General features: G+C 33.2%; 1 protein-coding gene across 2 annotated transcripts in view; it reads left to right on the top strand.

Moving 5' to 3' along the window:
* LOC128991833 (PDF receptor) overlaps nucleotides 1-14,713 on the top strand; it is a 212,439-nt gene extending 197,726 nt beyond the window's left edge. For both annotated transcript variants that reach the window (XM_054415039.1, XM_054415041.1), the window contains exons 9-12: nucleotides 6,844-6,929; nucleotides 8,839-9,022; nucleotides 10,230-10,435; nucleotides 11,225-14,713. In XM_054415039.1, coding sequence (XP_054271014.1) covers nucleotides 6,844-6,929; nucleotides 8,839-9,022; nucleotides 10,230-10,435; nucleotides 11,225-11,237 — 489 coding nt within the window. In that variant the 3' untranslated portion in view covers nucleotides 11,238-14,713. The remainder of the gene's footprint in view (nucleotides 1-6,843; nucleotides 6,930-8,838; nucleotides 9,023-10,229; nucleotides 10,436-11,224) is intronic.
* The last annotated feature ends 1,131 nt before the right edge of the window (nucleotides 14,714-15,844 follow it).

Genomic DNA, 15,844 nt, shown 5'->3' with positions numbered 1-15,844 from the left:
AGGCTGAGGCAAGATGAATTTTAGTAAAATATCTTGCACCATGAATTTTTAATCTCATCTACATGCGGCAAAGGATAATGGTCGGTGCGGATACTTGATTTCAGAGTTATTTTTAAATTGCCACAAATTCTTACTGAATTGTTTGGTTTCGCTACAACAACTATAGGGGTTGCCCAATCTGATTTAATTACTGGATATATTATTCCCTTCGTTTGTAAGTCCTCCAACTCCTTTTCTACCGATGTACGCAATGCAAACGGTACATTGTGTGGCTTGCAAAACACTGGAGTTACGTTCTCCTTTAAAACTAAATCCACTGTGACATCTTTAATCACCCCAAAATTAACATAAAAACTGGAAATGTATTTCTTCATTTCTTCTTAGACTATTACAAATTTGAACAGTCTTGCCGTTTAGTTTGTTCAGTCCTTGACCAATATGTACATATCGAGCTATCTTACTCCAGTCTAGCTGTAGCACTTCCAACCAATTACGTCCCATGAGAAAAGGTTGATTAGCAGCTTTGACGACTATTTTTGCCTATAGTTGCCTATCATCAGGCAACTGCTTTTGTTGACCATCTTCTGTCCGAACGTTGGCCTGAAATTCTCCTTACACCTCAACATTTTCACCAGTATATGTTTTTAAACACATGTTAAAATGTACTGAATATCTGGTAATACAATGACCACAGACAGCATCTATGACCATTTCTAATGGTATATTATTTACCAACACCTTGCATGTGAAGCTCTTTGACTTAGGCCTATTTATATTGCCATAATGGGCTATGGTAAATATTTCAAATTCATCCTGTCCTTGACCAGAAGCCGAGCCTTTTTCTTCAGCAGGAGGTTCATCCTCGCCACTGTTAGACCTATCATCACAATAGTTTATTCTAGACTTGACCTTGTTCCTATTCTTGTTTTGCCGATACATTATGGCTAAATGACCACGTTTCCTACACAAAGTACAATTATTGTAATCTTTATAGGGACAATTCTTACCTTCATGCTTTTCCCAACAACGAAAACACTGCTTTCCACTTTCACTGTCATAATTTTTAGGCCTAGGCTTGTGATACTTTTGAGAAATTGAGCTTGCTGCCTTACCCAATTTATATCGGAACTAGACTTATTCCTATACCAATCTTGATGTAAAGCCCTTGCACTACTTTCAGAATTTTCAATCAATAAAGCCATTTCTAATGCCTTGTCAAACTTGAGAGTTCCCCCCTCTGACAATAGTTTACTCTGTATTGTACTTGAGCTCAACCCACAAAGAAATTTGTCTCTTATATTAAGGCGTCATCTAAAAAGGAATCAAATTTACATGTTGAGGCTAACTTTAAAACTGAACTGCATAGTTGGAAATACTTTCCCCTTCTTGTTGGTTCCTTTTATAAAATTGAAACCTTTCAAAAGTGATATTTGTATCTTTACTGACGTGACCTATCCAGAAATGGTCAACGGTCAAGAGGATGGTAACTATGGTAATTATTTCGTTTATGAACAAAATGGTTGCTCACCACTTCAATCATTCTATCTAAGCTTACTTCTACAAGGACTTTGAGGTAGAAACAAGCTTTTAGCAATGGAATAAAATTTTTAGCCCCAGTATTGAAATAAAGAAAGGAACTTTATTTTCTTCCTTGACTTTATTTATCTTCAAAAACTGCACTAACCTTTCATGATAATTCTCAAATGATTCCACTTGTGGACCAAACTCAAGTTGGATCAGACTCATCCAACTTACCAATATAGTTTTCCGAAATTGTTCTGCTTGGCCTAATGTTGCTTAGTGTATTTAAATAGAACGCAAAATTCACTACTTCCTTTAACACTCACAATTTAAATAAACCATCCCATCCTCGTCGCTTGACTCTGTAATGTCGATTCCTTCTTGTTGTTTAAATTTCATGTTAGTTAAACAGTTATTATTTAATTTTTATTGTTGCATCTACTAAAGTTTGTACAGTATTTATTAAGTTCGATTATCGAATGGCTTAAACCTCTTAAAAGAAAAGATTCGAAAGACACCTTTAGATTCATTATTCAAAACTGTTTATTAGTGAAAAATCTCTGAAATTCATATTTGCCCTCAACCATCAGTTTCACATTGATGAAAATAATTAGATAGTAACAAGACCAGGGTTTGGACCCCCTCAAAGTGTGTAGTCATTGTGCTTGTAGTGCAGTTCTTCCTCAATCTCTAGTCTGTAGTAGATAGTAGCCTGGTCAGTATTGTAGATCGGAGTCATGTGATGTGGCGGGCTTCCCATAAGATGTTACGATGGTGTGAGGGGATCCTGGGTCATCAGCCCGCCTTCTGGTCAAGTAGTCAGTAGTCATAAGATAGTAGTCAGAAGTCAGCAGTCAGCAATCAGCATCCTGTAGTCAATAGTCCGTAGTCGGCATTCTGTAGTCAATAGTCTGTAGTCGGCATTCTGTAGTCAATAGTCTGTAGTCGGCATTCTGTACTCAACACTACATAGTCGGCATTCTGTACTCAACAGTCCATAGTCGGCATTCTGTAGGCAACAGTCCTTAGTCAGCATTTTGAAGTCAATATCCCGTAGTCAGCAGTCAACGTAGTCCGTAGCTTGTGGCTCATGCCTGGTAGAGTCTGGTAAATTTGTACCTCAGCTAAGCTACGATGTCGTCTGGCATCTCAGGAGTGTTGCAGTATTTGCTCACAAGCTGCTTCAAAAGGTCCCACAACTTGGCAGAGATCCACTTGGCAAACGGGACTGTAGGAAAGAAAATACACAAGATGATACCTGTTATGTAGAGCAGAGCACGGACAAGGTCAGGAAGGATGACACGCATCCTCGAGGGCTTCCTCTCCACGAGAGATTCAACGTCAAACACAGAAGACATAATTAGACTTGTTTATCAAAATCAAATCGAATTCAGAGTGAACATTTACCTTGTTGCTATGGAAATCCTTATAAGAGTCAAAGTTAAAAAATCTAAATACTGTACGTGTACTATCCTAATACCTATTCCATAGCTTCCTTAGTGTTGTAATATGCCTACCTATGGCTAAAGAACAGAGCACAACTAGAACTTTATGGTATTAGTTGATAGTGAATTATTTAATTTACTTTGTTCCTAAATTTTAAAATACAAAATGCATATTTGACACAAATATATATTTTTAATTTGCCCTAAGAAACACATTGAATAAATTACAAACCCACTGACAGCATTCCAATTAGAAGAAAACAATACTTTCAATATAATCTATTTGCTTCAATGTCTCAGTTTTATCAGATTATAGCCCAAATACCAATTGTGTTTAGTATTAGTGTACTCGTTCAAAAGATTTTGGTTTACATGTTTGACCTAAATTATTGTATTGAAATTAGATAGTTTTTCCTCAAGTTGTCGTGCTCACCTTGTCGTGGGGACCTCAAACAAAAAGTTATTTGTACCCGAATCTACGTTTTACAATGAGACGTACTGTATCAAATATTTTATAAATGTTGTACAATCTGTACATTTGTTTCCAATATAACTCTAAATAATTCAACACAAATAATTTTACTATATGTCATCAATTCATTTGTTAACTCTATTTGCTTTGCTGAATCAGAATAACATAAAATTAAAATAAACCAGATTGAGTTTATTGGTTTTATTTTGGTTTATTTTTTTATTTTTACTTTGGTTTTTGTTTATACAATAAAATAAACCCAGATACAAGGCACTGCACTTTGTATCGCCAAGTAGACATTATTGATACTAGCTGTTACCCACGGGCTCCACCCCATTTTACTACATTAGAATTAATAAAACTATTGATTGGTTAAGTTAAGATGAAATAAACAAAGCAGAATACAAACAAATAATAATAGCTGAGGTATTTTTAACATTAGGTAAATGGAAAGTTCCCTTTGGAAAGCAATTACGACCTTATAGGGCAACTTATGAAATAATGGATAATTTTGCGCAAGGTTTCTCGTCATGACGAACATTTTAAGTATATGGTTTATGGGGGTGTGACTTGTAGTTTTCTCAAAAGTTCATGGGTACTTTTGGCTTTATATATAGATTTTAATTAAATAGAAAATAAATCTGACTATTTTTAGGGAATATTTTAGAATAAATCTAGCCAGGTAAATAGAAATTCGCTTAGTCTGCAGGTTTGCTGTGGCGAGGGTATTATACAATACCAGCTGTCTGGTACAGTCCTCACGCTGACGTCATCAGCTAAATAAAAAAAAACAATAGATTCAAATCCAAGTCTACGAACGTAGTCTATAAACAGTGAACTGTACTAGTATAGGCATAGGCTACATAAAAATATCAGTTGACCTTAAACCAAACATTTCCTCTTAATGCTTGCGTATTTTTAATACTCTCACTTAATTTTTTTTTTTGCTGTAATGAGGTGGAAAGAAATAAAAAACTACAAAATTTACCACTTTTGCAAACAAATCTTAAACTGTCAAACAATATACATATTCTACTTATCAAATGGAGAAAAAAATGACATTGAACTTTTTACAAGGCATCCATTTATAACTTTTTTTACGACAAGGTTTCGGAGTTAAAGAACAACGGAACGTCCCTATTTATCAGGAAATTTAATTTCAACCTATACCTATAAATCAATATAGTTTGGAATTAGGAATTTAAATCGTCGAATCTGTAATAAACCTCAAGTTTCCTGTTACCTAGTTATCATTATGACAACAGTTGTTGATCCTGAATGTCCCCTCCATCACGGCAGTAAACCACAGCATGTAGCGAGTCACACTTGATTGTCACTCTTCACTCATACATTGAGTCTTCATTATCGTAATGAACAATGTCAAGAGTAGGCCACAGATAAGCGGTTGACAGTCATTATAGAGGTTAAGTACTTGATGTTTTTGGTGGGTGTTGTTCGTGTTTGCCGCTATATTGTGCTCTTCTGTGTTAATTTATTTGAGGTATTTACAGTCAGAGAGGTTGAGTGGGAAATGAGAGGTTAAATAACTGTAGTAATGGATCCAATTTAATTCTTACGAACTATTTTTTATCAGACATATTGGCCTTTTTGGTTGATTTAATTAATCTTATGAAAAGCGTTCTAAGCCTGAATGTTTAACTTTCATGTTTCCTAAGCTGTGCATAAGTAATACCGTAGTCATAATAATGTTATACTACCTTATTGCATTAGTATATATTTTCTGCGAACAATTCGAGTTGCAATATCTCAATCACCTAGTTTTGTTGTTCAAAGGTTTATTGCGGACATTTTCCATCACGAATGAAAAAATAATACACAACGTTTCGGGATCTGGAATCTGATCCCGTCCTCAGGTGAAAAAACTGAACTAACACATTACAACTAACAATACACAAACGCCCAACCTAAGTTGGAATACACTACAGAGGGTACCAGTCAAAAAATATGCACTGTATAGCAGTCAAGTCATGATACAACATGCAAATAATAACAAATCACAAAATACATTGTGCAGTTTTATTGTTGGAGTCATTGCGAACGGTGGTATTAGTGTTCCATTGTGTGAGCTTTTTTACGTTAAACCTTTTATAGATTATAGTGTTTTGTGATTTGTTATTATTTGCATTTTGTATCATGACTTGACTGCTGCTATACAGTGCATATTTTTTTACTGCTACCCTGTGTAGTGTATTCCAACTTAGGTTGGGCGTTTGTGTATTGTTAGTTGTAATGTGTTAGTTAAGTTTTCTCACCTGAGGACGGGATCAGATTCCAGATCCCGAAACGTTGTGTATTATTTTTTTACATTCGTGATGGAAAATGTCCGCAATAAACCTTTGAACAGCATTAACTCACCATCACCAACAATGAACTTCAAACACCTAGTGTTGATGATAACTTTAATTGACGTAATTTTCAATAAATTGATTTTTAATTAGCTTCATGATCTTCTCCATAAATTAAGAACTATCACTGCAGGTCCCAGCTCCAAAACCAAAGTAATGTAAACAATTATTACCGGCCAAAACTAAAGTCCATTAAACACAGTGCTAAATGTTTTTTTTTTATTCTTAACTAACGTTATTGTCATACAATGTTTCAGACTAAGATGTTCACGTCTGATGAACAGCATGACAGTCAGTAATGAAACAGCTAGAAGGTCACTCATATATACATCACAAAATATGAGGGTTATTTAGCTCTGCCTGGTATTTTTTTACATATACTTTACATACCATTGTCTACTTGATATATTTGATATACAAAATTGATATATTAACCACAGTTATTTTTATTGCAAAGTTTCAGTTCAATTTTAGTTTGAGGAATCCATAAGAATATGTTTGTGAAGGATAATATAATATTAAACAGCCATATTCAGCTTATTTTTTTACTGAGTTATTAAGTATATCCTGAAAGAAAATCCTATTCGATGTTTATAATATACTGTTACTTATTCAACTGATATGCTTGCGTACCATCAATAGAATCATAAAATCAGTATCAGTAAACTGTGAGCAACACGGTACCTATCCTCTCTATTCCTTAGGCTGTCGTGAACTTGCACATGAGGGCGTAGCTCTGAGTTTACTAATTCATCGTAATAGTTTAAGTTTTGATTTTCCCAGAAATAACAATTCAAGACGTAGTTTTAGTATAACAACAAAATCCTTACTAATCCAAAGTAATGGAATATTTATATACAACAAAAGACAATTAACAACAAACCAACTGATGAATGGCTGGTTAGAAACGTCCTGGAGGCAGCTATAATATCTCCAAAAATGAATCTACTTGCATGTACTGTATTAACCGATTAAATAATTAAACCAAATTTATATACTCTATTAGTGCGTTAAACCTGATTGATTATCTATGTTCCAGTTGAATTTCCTGTTCCTGTTGAACATCATCAGAGTGTTGGTGGTCAAGTTGAGACAGAGTCACACCAGCGAGACTGAACAAGTCAGGTTAGTCCCGAGTGATAATGTCACAAGTGTAAATATCAGTTCAGTCTTCAATGTGTATGTTAAACTGGGACAGAGATATTCCAACTAAACATACATCAGCTAGACAAGTTTTAATTATACCTTAACTTCTCAATTTTTTCCCGATTTCCGGACACGGAAAGTAGAAGTAATTCTAAATTATTGAATACAAGTTTTCATCCTGTAATTTTTGTCAGTGAGGTTAGTTGGATCTATTTCTTTTCAGCTGAGAAAAATATAATTTATGTAAAAATATTTTAAAGTTAATATTGTGCTCTATAATAAGTGTTTCAGTATGATAATTGTTTGTTGGGCATCACTCACCTTATTGAAATCACGAGAACGCAGTCCTTGTCATATCACAATAATACACAGTTCATTGCACATAAAAATATACAAAAATAAAAATAAAACTAAATTTAAAATTTCAGACCAAAGTTCTCAACACCGACGTTTCGCCGCACCAAAATCAACGTGCGGCGTTTTCAAGGTTATTTCTCTTCTCACGCAATCATTGTGAGCGCCTAACCACGACTCTTAATTAATTATCATACTGAAATATTGACCTCACCTAATATACCATGTCGTTTAGGAATATAATAAGTGTTGTTAGGCATTGATACTAACTTTGTATAACCCAATATACAAGTTGATTGATCAAGGTTTATAAGGTGAGGTGACTAAACAGCTTACTAGTAATTAGGTTTTTTTTAATAAAACACGTATAAAAAAATCCGGCACAATCAACTGAATCTTCATTTTTGTTTGTTTCACCATTATAGAGTATAGACAATCAGAAAGGCTAAATTATCTGTGTCCGCCAATTGATCGTTGTAAATAGGAAATGCATTTCGGCAATTAAATCACCACATCAGTCCTCACATAAGATCTTGATTTTCCCCATTACATAGCAGTTTGAATCACAATGGTACATACACAAAATTAAACATAAAAAGTAATAAATTCACCGTATGCATACTTACTTAACGTAGGCCTACAAGTATACGCGCTTCGGTGGTGTGTCGAGCATCGTAAAGTAAAAGTAGGCCTGCAGTACAACTTTTATATTAAGCTATTATATTTAATCAATCATCAATCATCTATCAATGTATCGCATACGAGTAGTTAAAACACCTATGAAGTTTTATCTGATTGTGACGGATATTTAGTTGGATAAAGGTTATCATCGTTTGCTGTAAACTATTCAACAAACAGTCCGTATTTATTGGAATATTCAGTGTTTGTTGAAGCGCATCTGTTCACAGTCTGGGTATTTTCACAAAATTGGTAAAGTTCCAGTTTGTAATCAAACATTGTCGTCTGTTGTGATCAATCACTAGTCCAACTTGAGACCACTGCCAAAGTTTTAACACTTTCTCTGTTGTCAGTGGAGAGATCAAATCAAACATTTGTCAGCATCTTGTGACGATTCTTAAATTAATTTTGAAAATCAAAACCACTACACCATGAATTCTTTCCGTTTAAAATATTGAAAGCTTAGCAATAGTGCGCAAAATATTCTCACATCAGAAAAGGTTTGCTAAAACTTTGCCATTAAATGCTTATTTGTTGTCCTCAATAACGTTTAAATATGATCATTTATTTTCAAATTACCTTCTAGTTTCACCATACCATTATTTCACTTTTCATATTGTGTATGAGCCTCAACCATTGAACAGCGCAATTTATAAATCTCTACTATATTTTTGAGGTATAAATTTGAAATGTGATACAACGTTATACTTTTATAAACATTATGGTTAACTGTTATATTAGGTTCTACGTGTAATTTAATGAGATTCAAACCTTCTCCCATCATAGAGGTAACCCAAAATCAAGTGATCAATTGGATAAAGTGTGATTGTGTACTTTACTACCCCATATGTTGCAGGAAAGCTGTAAGAGCAGCTGTAGTCCTTCTTCCTCTCCTAGGTATAACCAATCTCCTCAACATGGTGGAGGCTCCTCTAGACCGCTCTGTAGGAGAGTTCGCGGTCTGGTCCTACACCACACATTTCCTTACTTCCTTCCAAGGCCTCATCATCGCCTGCCTCTACTGCTTCTTAAATGGAGAGGTTAGTGCACTGGTTGCTCCTTATGTTTCACCTATAATGTTTCAAGCTATCAAAATGAAACAGATACTAGAGTGATCTCTATGCACTAAAAGATGTATAAACTGGAACTAATTTAGATCCCTACATTGTTTATAAATATGTTTTATTGTTCCAAACTGATTGTTTCAAAATAGAATATATTTACTGAGTGAAAACAAACAAAACTGTTGATAGTAGTTGGAACGCTGTTACAACAGCTTTGCGGTTGTTTAGTTTACATTTCTCTGTCATCAAACAAACTGTAATTGTCTCTGGCCCATCATACCAATTGCTTTGTGTTTACCTCCGTAAGCTAATGGAGCTTGACTATGATGGCATATTTTACATAAAAAAATCTGCTATTGACTTAATTTATATTTAATTATACTTAATTAAATGAATTTAATCATAAATTGGTCTCTAAGCTTCACATTGAAATGATAAAAAAAATTTAAGAGGCTACGCAGTGTGTTAAAATATGATAACTCACATTTTTGTACTAAGCTTAAAAAGACTATATGCAGGTCCATTTGGAATTTGTGTTAGTTTGTTTCTACGTATATTAGTTTCCTATATTTTATTTTATATAGGTAGTTCACTTTGCATTTCCGTCTAAAATGCTATCGAGGGTTGTACATTGTGTTTAAAATGTATTTCATTTGGTCGTTTTTCTGTGTGATATTTTATTCTTTCCTCACAAAATCACTAAAAATATGTCCTAAAAAAAGAGAAGATTACTTAAGAGTCCTTGGAGCCAAGACGTTATAGCTCATGAAATAATTAAAAATGTAGGAAGACGATTTCTAATCCCACTGTGCACTAGATATAAAAATTACAATTACTTTCGTATCTAAAAAAATATTTTGAGATGGTAAATAACTCTTCAGCGATTGTTTGAAATTAACAAAATTAACATTGCTTTTATGTCAGGAAAATCCACGATGGCCTTTAGCTTTCATGGACTCCCTTGGAAAACAATTGAAAAAACTAAAAAGAAAATTTCTGATCCACAGAGTACTAGATATTTATGATACAATCACTTTGGTAGCTTATTTGAAAGAATATTTTTGGATGGTAAATACAAAATGTGTGTGTTAGATGACTTCAACAGCTGTTTGAAATAATCCAAGATGGCCGCTATCCTCCAAGGACTCTTTAGGGGTTTCATCTCATTATTCGTTCTCTCCAGGTACGGATTGCGGTGGCCAAGAGTGTTTCTACATACCTGTCTCTGCGGCCTCACCACTTTACTCCTCGCCGCAACTCCGCCTACGTCTCCGGAGTCTATACAGAGCAAGCCGCCCCTCTACCCTCGGCCCGCGCTGTTAGGCCTCCGCCCTGCTGGCTCAGGCTATGCTGCACTAGGCCTACGCCTCCCGAGCCGGACATTCCAGAGTAAGTTGACAGGAATATACTCTTAACATACTACCAAAATTGGTTGTTAACATTGACTTGATGTCGCTCTACGAAGGTTTGGACTAAAAAATGTTTTTCAACCTTTATTATAATGCAAATCACCTCCCAATTTAAATTTTAAATCAACGACAGATTTTCAATACTTCACCGTGTGGTAACGTAGTTATTACAAACTAGATACATTTAGTTAGTTGTTTATTTACTTGGAATACAACACGGAAACTCTAAAGCTGGGTTTTCCTAGGCGCGGAAGCGGAGAGCGGAGAGAGGAACGCGGAGAGCGATAAAGATATTAACATGGTGAGTAACATTAAATTACCTAAGACAAGTGGAGTCCGCTCTACGCGTTCCTCTCTCCACTCTCCACTTCCGCGCCTGGGAAAACCAGGCTTAAAGTGTATAATGGCATTTATAAATTGTAGGAAAATAAACTCTTCAGAACTTTCTACAACATACTTATATTTTATACATAGAATATTTAACAACAAAAACAGACATTCTTTTCTCCACTTAAACCCATAAAATCAAACTCTACCAATTCTTATTCACCATGACAACAGCAAAATATCCAAAACGTAAACATAAAACCAAACTATCAGTCAGCTGATGCTGATAGTTCACACCTACATACATCATGCAGTTTGTTTTACGATTGACAGTATTAATTATTCTGTCAAACATTAGACCTTTTAAGATTGCTAGAGGAGATTGTATGGTGCTCGAAGATACACAATAATCCATTATTGACGTTGCATTTGCTTGTTCCAGAACCAGAGTTTGACATACAGTGAGACTTGTCCAAAGCGCAACGTCTTCCAGCAGTCTTAGCTCCCCCTGAACTGATCATCATATCCCAAAGTGATAAATGACGAGCGTTCATCATATCTGCTGCAAACTGATCATATCCAAATGGCTATAATATCCGAGATCACATAATAGAGTCAGCCTTTGTGTAGTGAGTTAATTATAATATGTTCGGTTTGATAGACCAGGATCGAGCCTGTTTAATGCACTCACAATATGGTAACTTATTGTTTCCAAACAATAATTTACAATGTTGTGGGTTTGAGTGACATAGTTTTATTAATTTTTAGAAACATTCAGTAAGAAAAAAAACTATGAAATAGTTTATTTGTGACAAATTAATGAACGATTTCGAAAAGGCTATTGTTTAAAAAGTTATTGGGCCATTATCCTTGTTGTTACATCTATTTTTGACGTTCACTACATATTTTTAAGCGTCAACTCAATATGAGCTTTACTATTCATTACTAGAGACAATATTTGGTTTTATTATTATTTTGAACGTAGTATTTCAATTCTTAAAACACGTGGCTCTTTGTTGAGGTAATTTATTTATTGAATTATTTGCTAGCAGTTAGACTGAAATCATTAAGACTGCCAATATTTGCGAGTTACCTTTAACATCGTGCAAACAATTAAGAAACCATACATTCGAAAAAAGATTGGCTTACATCATAATTTAATCAAGGTTCAATATTTTCACAATTAAAGGTTTCCTAGAACTCGTTCTATTTGCTTGAATAAAATATTAATTTACGATACTTCAGGAAAACAGCGAGTTAAAAAGTCCCTTACAGCTTTCTATTACTTAATGGGCAACATAAAATACAGTTTAAAAATATTCATAACTATCGTAATTAATCCATTACTTCTTCATTGACTTTGACTTTCATTGACACTAGGATTCCAGATGAAAGAGGTATTTATTTATCTCAATTATGTGCCTACACTGAGTATTAAATGTATTCCACCTTCTTTTTCAGTTAGTTTCATAGTTTGAACAGGAACCTTTTTCTGAGGAGATGTTTGATATTTTAAAAGTCATTTTGCTTTTATGTTAGTTTTACGTATGAGAATTTGTTTCTAAATCTGTTAAAATACTTAGTATATTTATATGCTTTTAAACTTATGATTAACTAAGCAGGGCAAGGTTAGCCAACGGCGATATTGCTTATGATCATTTCAATCATCATCAATCTTCAGCTTTTAAACCTTCTTGTAACTAAATTGGTCATTATTTCTTTTAATACCATTTTATATCCTCTTATAAATCTCTGAAAATGGTAACTTCCTCATTAAACCTGCCTAGTAGGCCTACGAGTAAAGTGCCTTGCAGATCAAACGTTTAATATTACGACACAAAAATTGATATTTTGAAAAACTATTCCGTTAAAGGAACAAAAAGTATGTAACTGTTATGAAAGCAAGGTTTGTAATAGTTTTTATCTTACCAATTTTAAGAAAGATTTAAATGTCCTTGTACCGCCTAACGTTCGTAAACTAGATATTTTAGGTAAGAAGTTATCTTTTGATAAGTGACTAAGTGTTTTCCATTGTGACGTGTATGTGTAAACCAATGAACCATGTTTATCCCAGCTTCCACAGTAGATAGGAACCATTTCTAGAGACACCATTTAACCATATCTATCAACACCATACTTGCGTGTGTTTACCTTAAGCAGGCTGTGTAACATATGTTTATATTTTTTAACAAATAAATATAATTTTTGTTGTATTATGACAAGTATTTACTAAGACAATATTATGTAAAATGTTATATATTTTATATCTGTTGTACAAATAAATATTTATTAGTTGTTTAATATCAGGTATATGATTAGTAAGGGTAGTTGTTGTTTGGTTTTGTAATTAATTGAAACTAGTTTGTATTAAGTTTACAAATGTATTCTGCATTGTAATTATTCGTAGATGTACTATTTTCCGTTGATCAAATTACTAACAGAAAAGCTAACGGTAAACTTTAATTAACTTTAAGCCTTCGATTCTCTTTTAATTAATATTAATTATTTTCTTTTATGAAGATTTTCGTTTTTTTTCAATAAATTTAAATTCTCTTCAAACTTTCATTTGGCCGTCCATGTGCGTGGAACGTATTGAGCAAAGCAAGGGATTAGCTGCCACAGAACATGAAGAAATTGTACTGATAAAGCAACGCAGGAACATAATTAAAGACTAATTTTAATTTCATTTAATTAATCAATGATTACAGAAATCACTAAGTACTTAAAACCAATCATCCAAAGACGTTTACAACTACAGAGACATTATTTATACCTAAGAGTATCAACTCCTATGAGTATTCTTATCAAATTTTCAGAAGCTATAAATGATAGTTTATTATTTCTAATACCATCTTCTGGACGGATAATTGATTTTAAAATTTAAATCATCCCAAAATTAAGTTTTATTTGTTCGCTAATTATGGTGTTTCATAAAAGTGGTTAATTAAGCTAGTTAGTATTAATTTTGTCATATCTTAAGACAAATATTCTTTAAAATGGATTACAGCTTCTTCAGAGAATATAGGTGAATAGTTTTTAAAAAATATGTAAAAGTGAAATGTAAATAAGTCATAAGTTAAGTCAATTTTATATAAAAATTCGAATGATATTTTTGTTGAGGCACAATTTGTACTGATATTATTTGCAGAAGTCTTGGAATCAGTTAGGTTGAATGAGCTATGTTGTAGGTCTATTAAACTTTTGTTCCTCCATGCTGGGTATAATATTTGATTAATTTTCTACTCTTCATCATCAGTTAAAGATTATTAGTGAAAACGTTGCATGGTGCATCAGATAAACATGCATTATAAGCGTGACGAACAACTTTGGAAAAAATGCTTTAGACATAATTGCACTAACTAGGCAAATATCTTTCCCATATGTCACAACCAAAACGTTGTTCAAATTTTATTCCACTTTCAATTAATTGGATACTGAGACAGTTCCTATGTGAACACTTTGTTGCCTACGTTCATCTAAAATCATAAACCTAATTGTAACCAAATTGTTGTTAAAACGAGGGGAGACTAGTTAAAACTCAACATTCCACTTAAAGAGGAGTATGAACGAACTAAGATTGTGAATAACCAGCTTATTCTATTACCAAGATATTATTATGTATGGTTTGAATCGTTTAAGTTTACCATCCAGCTGATTAAACTAACATGCAAATAATGATTTGTATGTTTTCACTGTTATCATAAAATGCATTGTACATATCATTCGACAATGTACATATACTAATTATAAACAGGGACCTACGTATGCAAACATAGCACAACCTCCAGCTTGATTTCATGTTAGGCTATTTTTCTACAATGTAGGCTAAACATTATATTTATACGATAAGCTTCTTAGTCAGCTTAAACTTTTAGAAATTCCATTCTAAACCATATTACTGTTAATATTGATAAATAAATTTAATGTTTTATTTGTTGCTGTTTTAATTACCTTCACTATCAAAACCTTGTTAATAAAACCAGTGTGAAAACCAACAATTATTAACCACTGATTAGTTGTTGGTTTAGACCAGACAAATGATTTTTATTCCACGCCAATATAAAGCTATAAGGCCAAGTCCGTCCATTGCTTTCTTTTTCATTATAATTTCAGAGTTTAAGTTTTCACTAAAAATGTTATTGTTGACACTGTTTAAACTGTTTACAATAAATATTTCAATACAGTTTTTTGTCCTTTCAACATGTTACTTCAATCTGAAATCATACAGTGAAAATTGACTATTGTTATTTAGGATGACTCATTAACCAAAGTGTTTATATTCAATTTATTTTCAGCTTAGAATTTAAAAAATCAAAGAATTATTGGCATTTAAGTGTATCAGAGCAGGTTTTCTCACTAGGACGAGTTTTGCCTATAAACTTTAATCATTAACATCTTTAATTCAAATTTTATGTTAGCTCGTTGATAGAAACGTCAGTATTTTCTAGATTCTTAAAGCTAATTAATATACAAGCGCTTTGTTATGTAACAACAGAAGGTGGGCAATGCCTTTGTAATGGCAAAGATTTTCTCCTTTCAATAGGGTTACATAACACATCCAGAACCACCCCCTTAACAGATAAAGTTTCTTTGTTCAGTAATAAAAATATTTTCTTTATATTCCTTTCATTAAAGTTTACTATATTTTGAAATACATCCCTTTGGAATAAGAAAATTATTTTTCGTCATTAAAAGTCCTCTGTAAAAATGTTTATAAGGAATGTGATCTTTTTATAAAGTTCACTACAACTATAGCATTTGTATGTAACATTTCACAATTCTGTTTCCAAACTCCTTTTATTTGATGCATATTGTAGCAGACAGATGACGTATGTATTTGAAAAAAATTTGATTACACCAAATTGAAGACTGGTGTGTTTTATTACGTTAATCGTCATGACTTTTTCTTAACTCTGTCTACTACCTTTGACTATTAATACACAACTTCTGTATCCCATAGTCAATGCTACTACTCATCCGATCTGTTATCTTAACTTACAACTCGTGCTCTCTCAAGAAAAGTGACCTTAGTTGTCTGACATGGTTTTAATTCTCAACTATT

This window comes from Macrosteles quadrilineatus, unplaced genomic scaffold (assembly GCF_028750875.1).
Source record: "Macrosteles quadrilineatus isolate MER2022 unplaced genomic scaffold, UCM_ALF_1.0 Scaffold_4__1_contigs__length_99947679, whole genome shotgun sequence".
NCBI classification, from domain to species: domain Eukaryota; kingdom Metazoa; phylum Arthropoda; class Insecta; order Hemiptera; family Cicadellidae; genus Macrosteles; species Macrosteles quadrilineatus.
The sequence above is the reverse complement of the archived record's forward strand: the minus strand, read 5'-3'. Positions and strand labels throughout refer to the sequence as shown.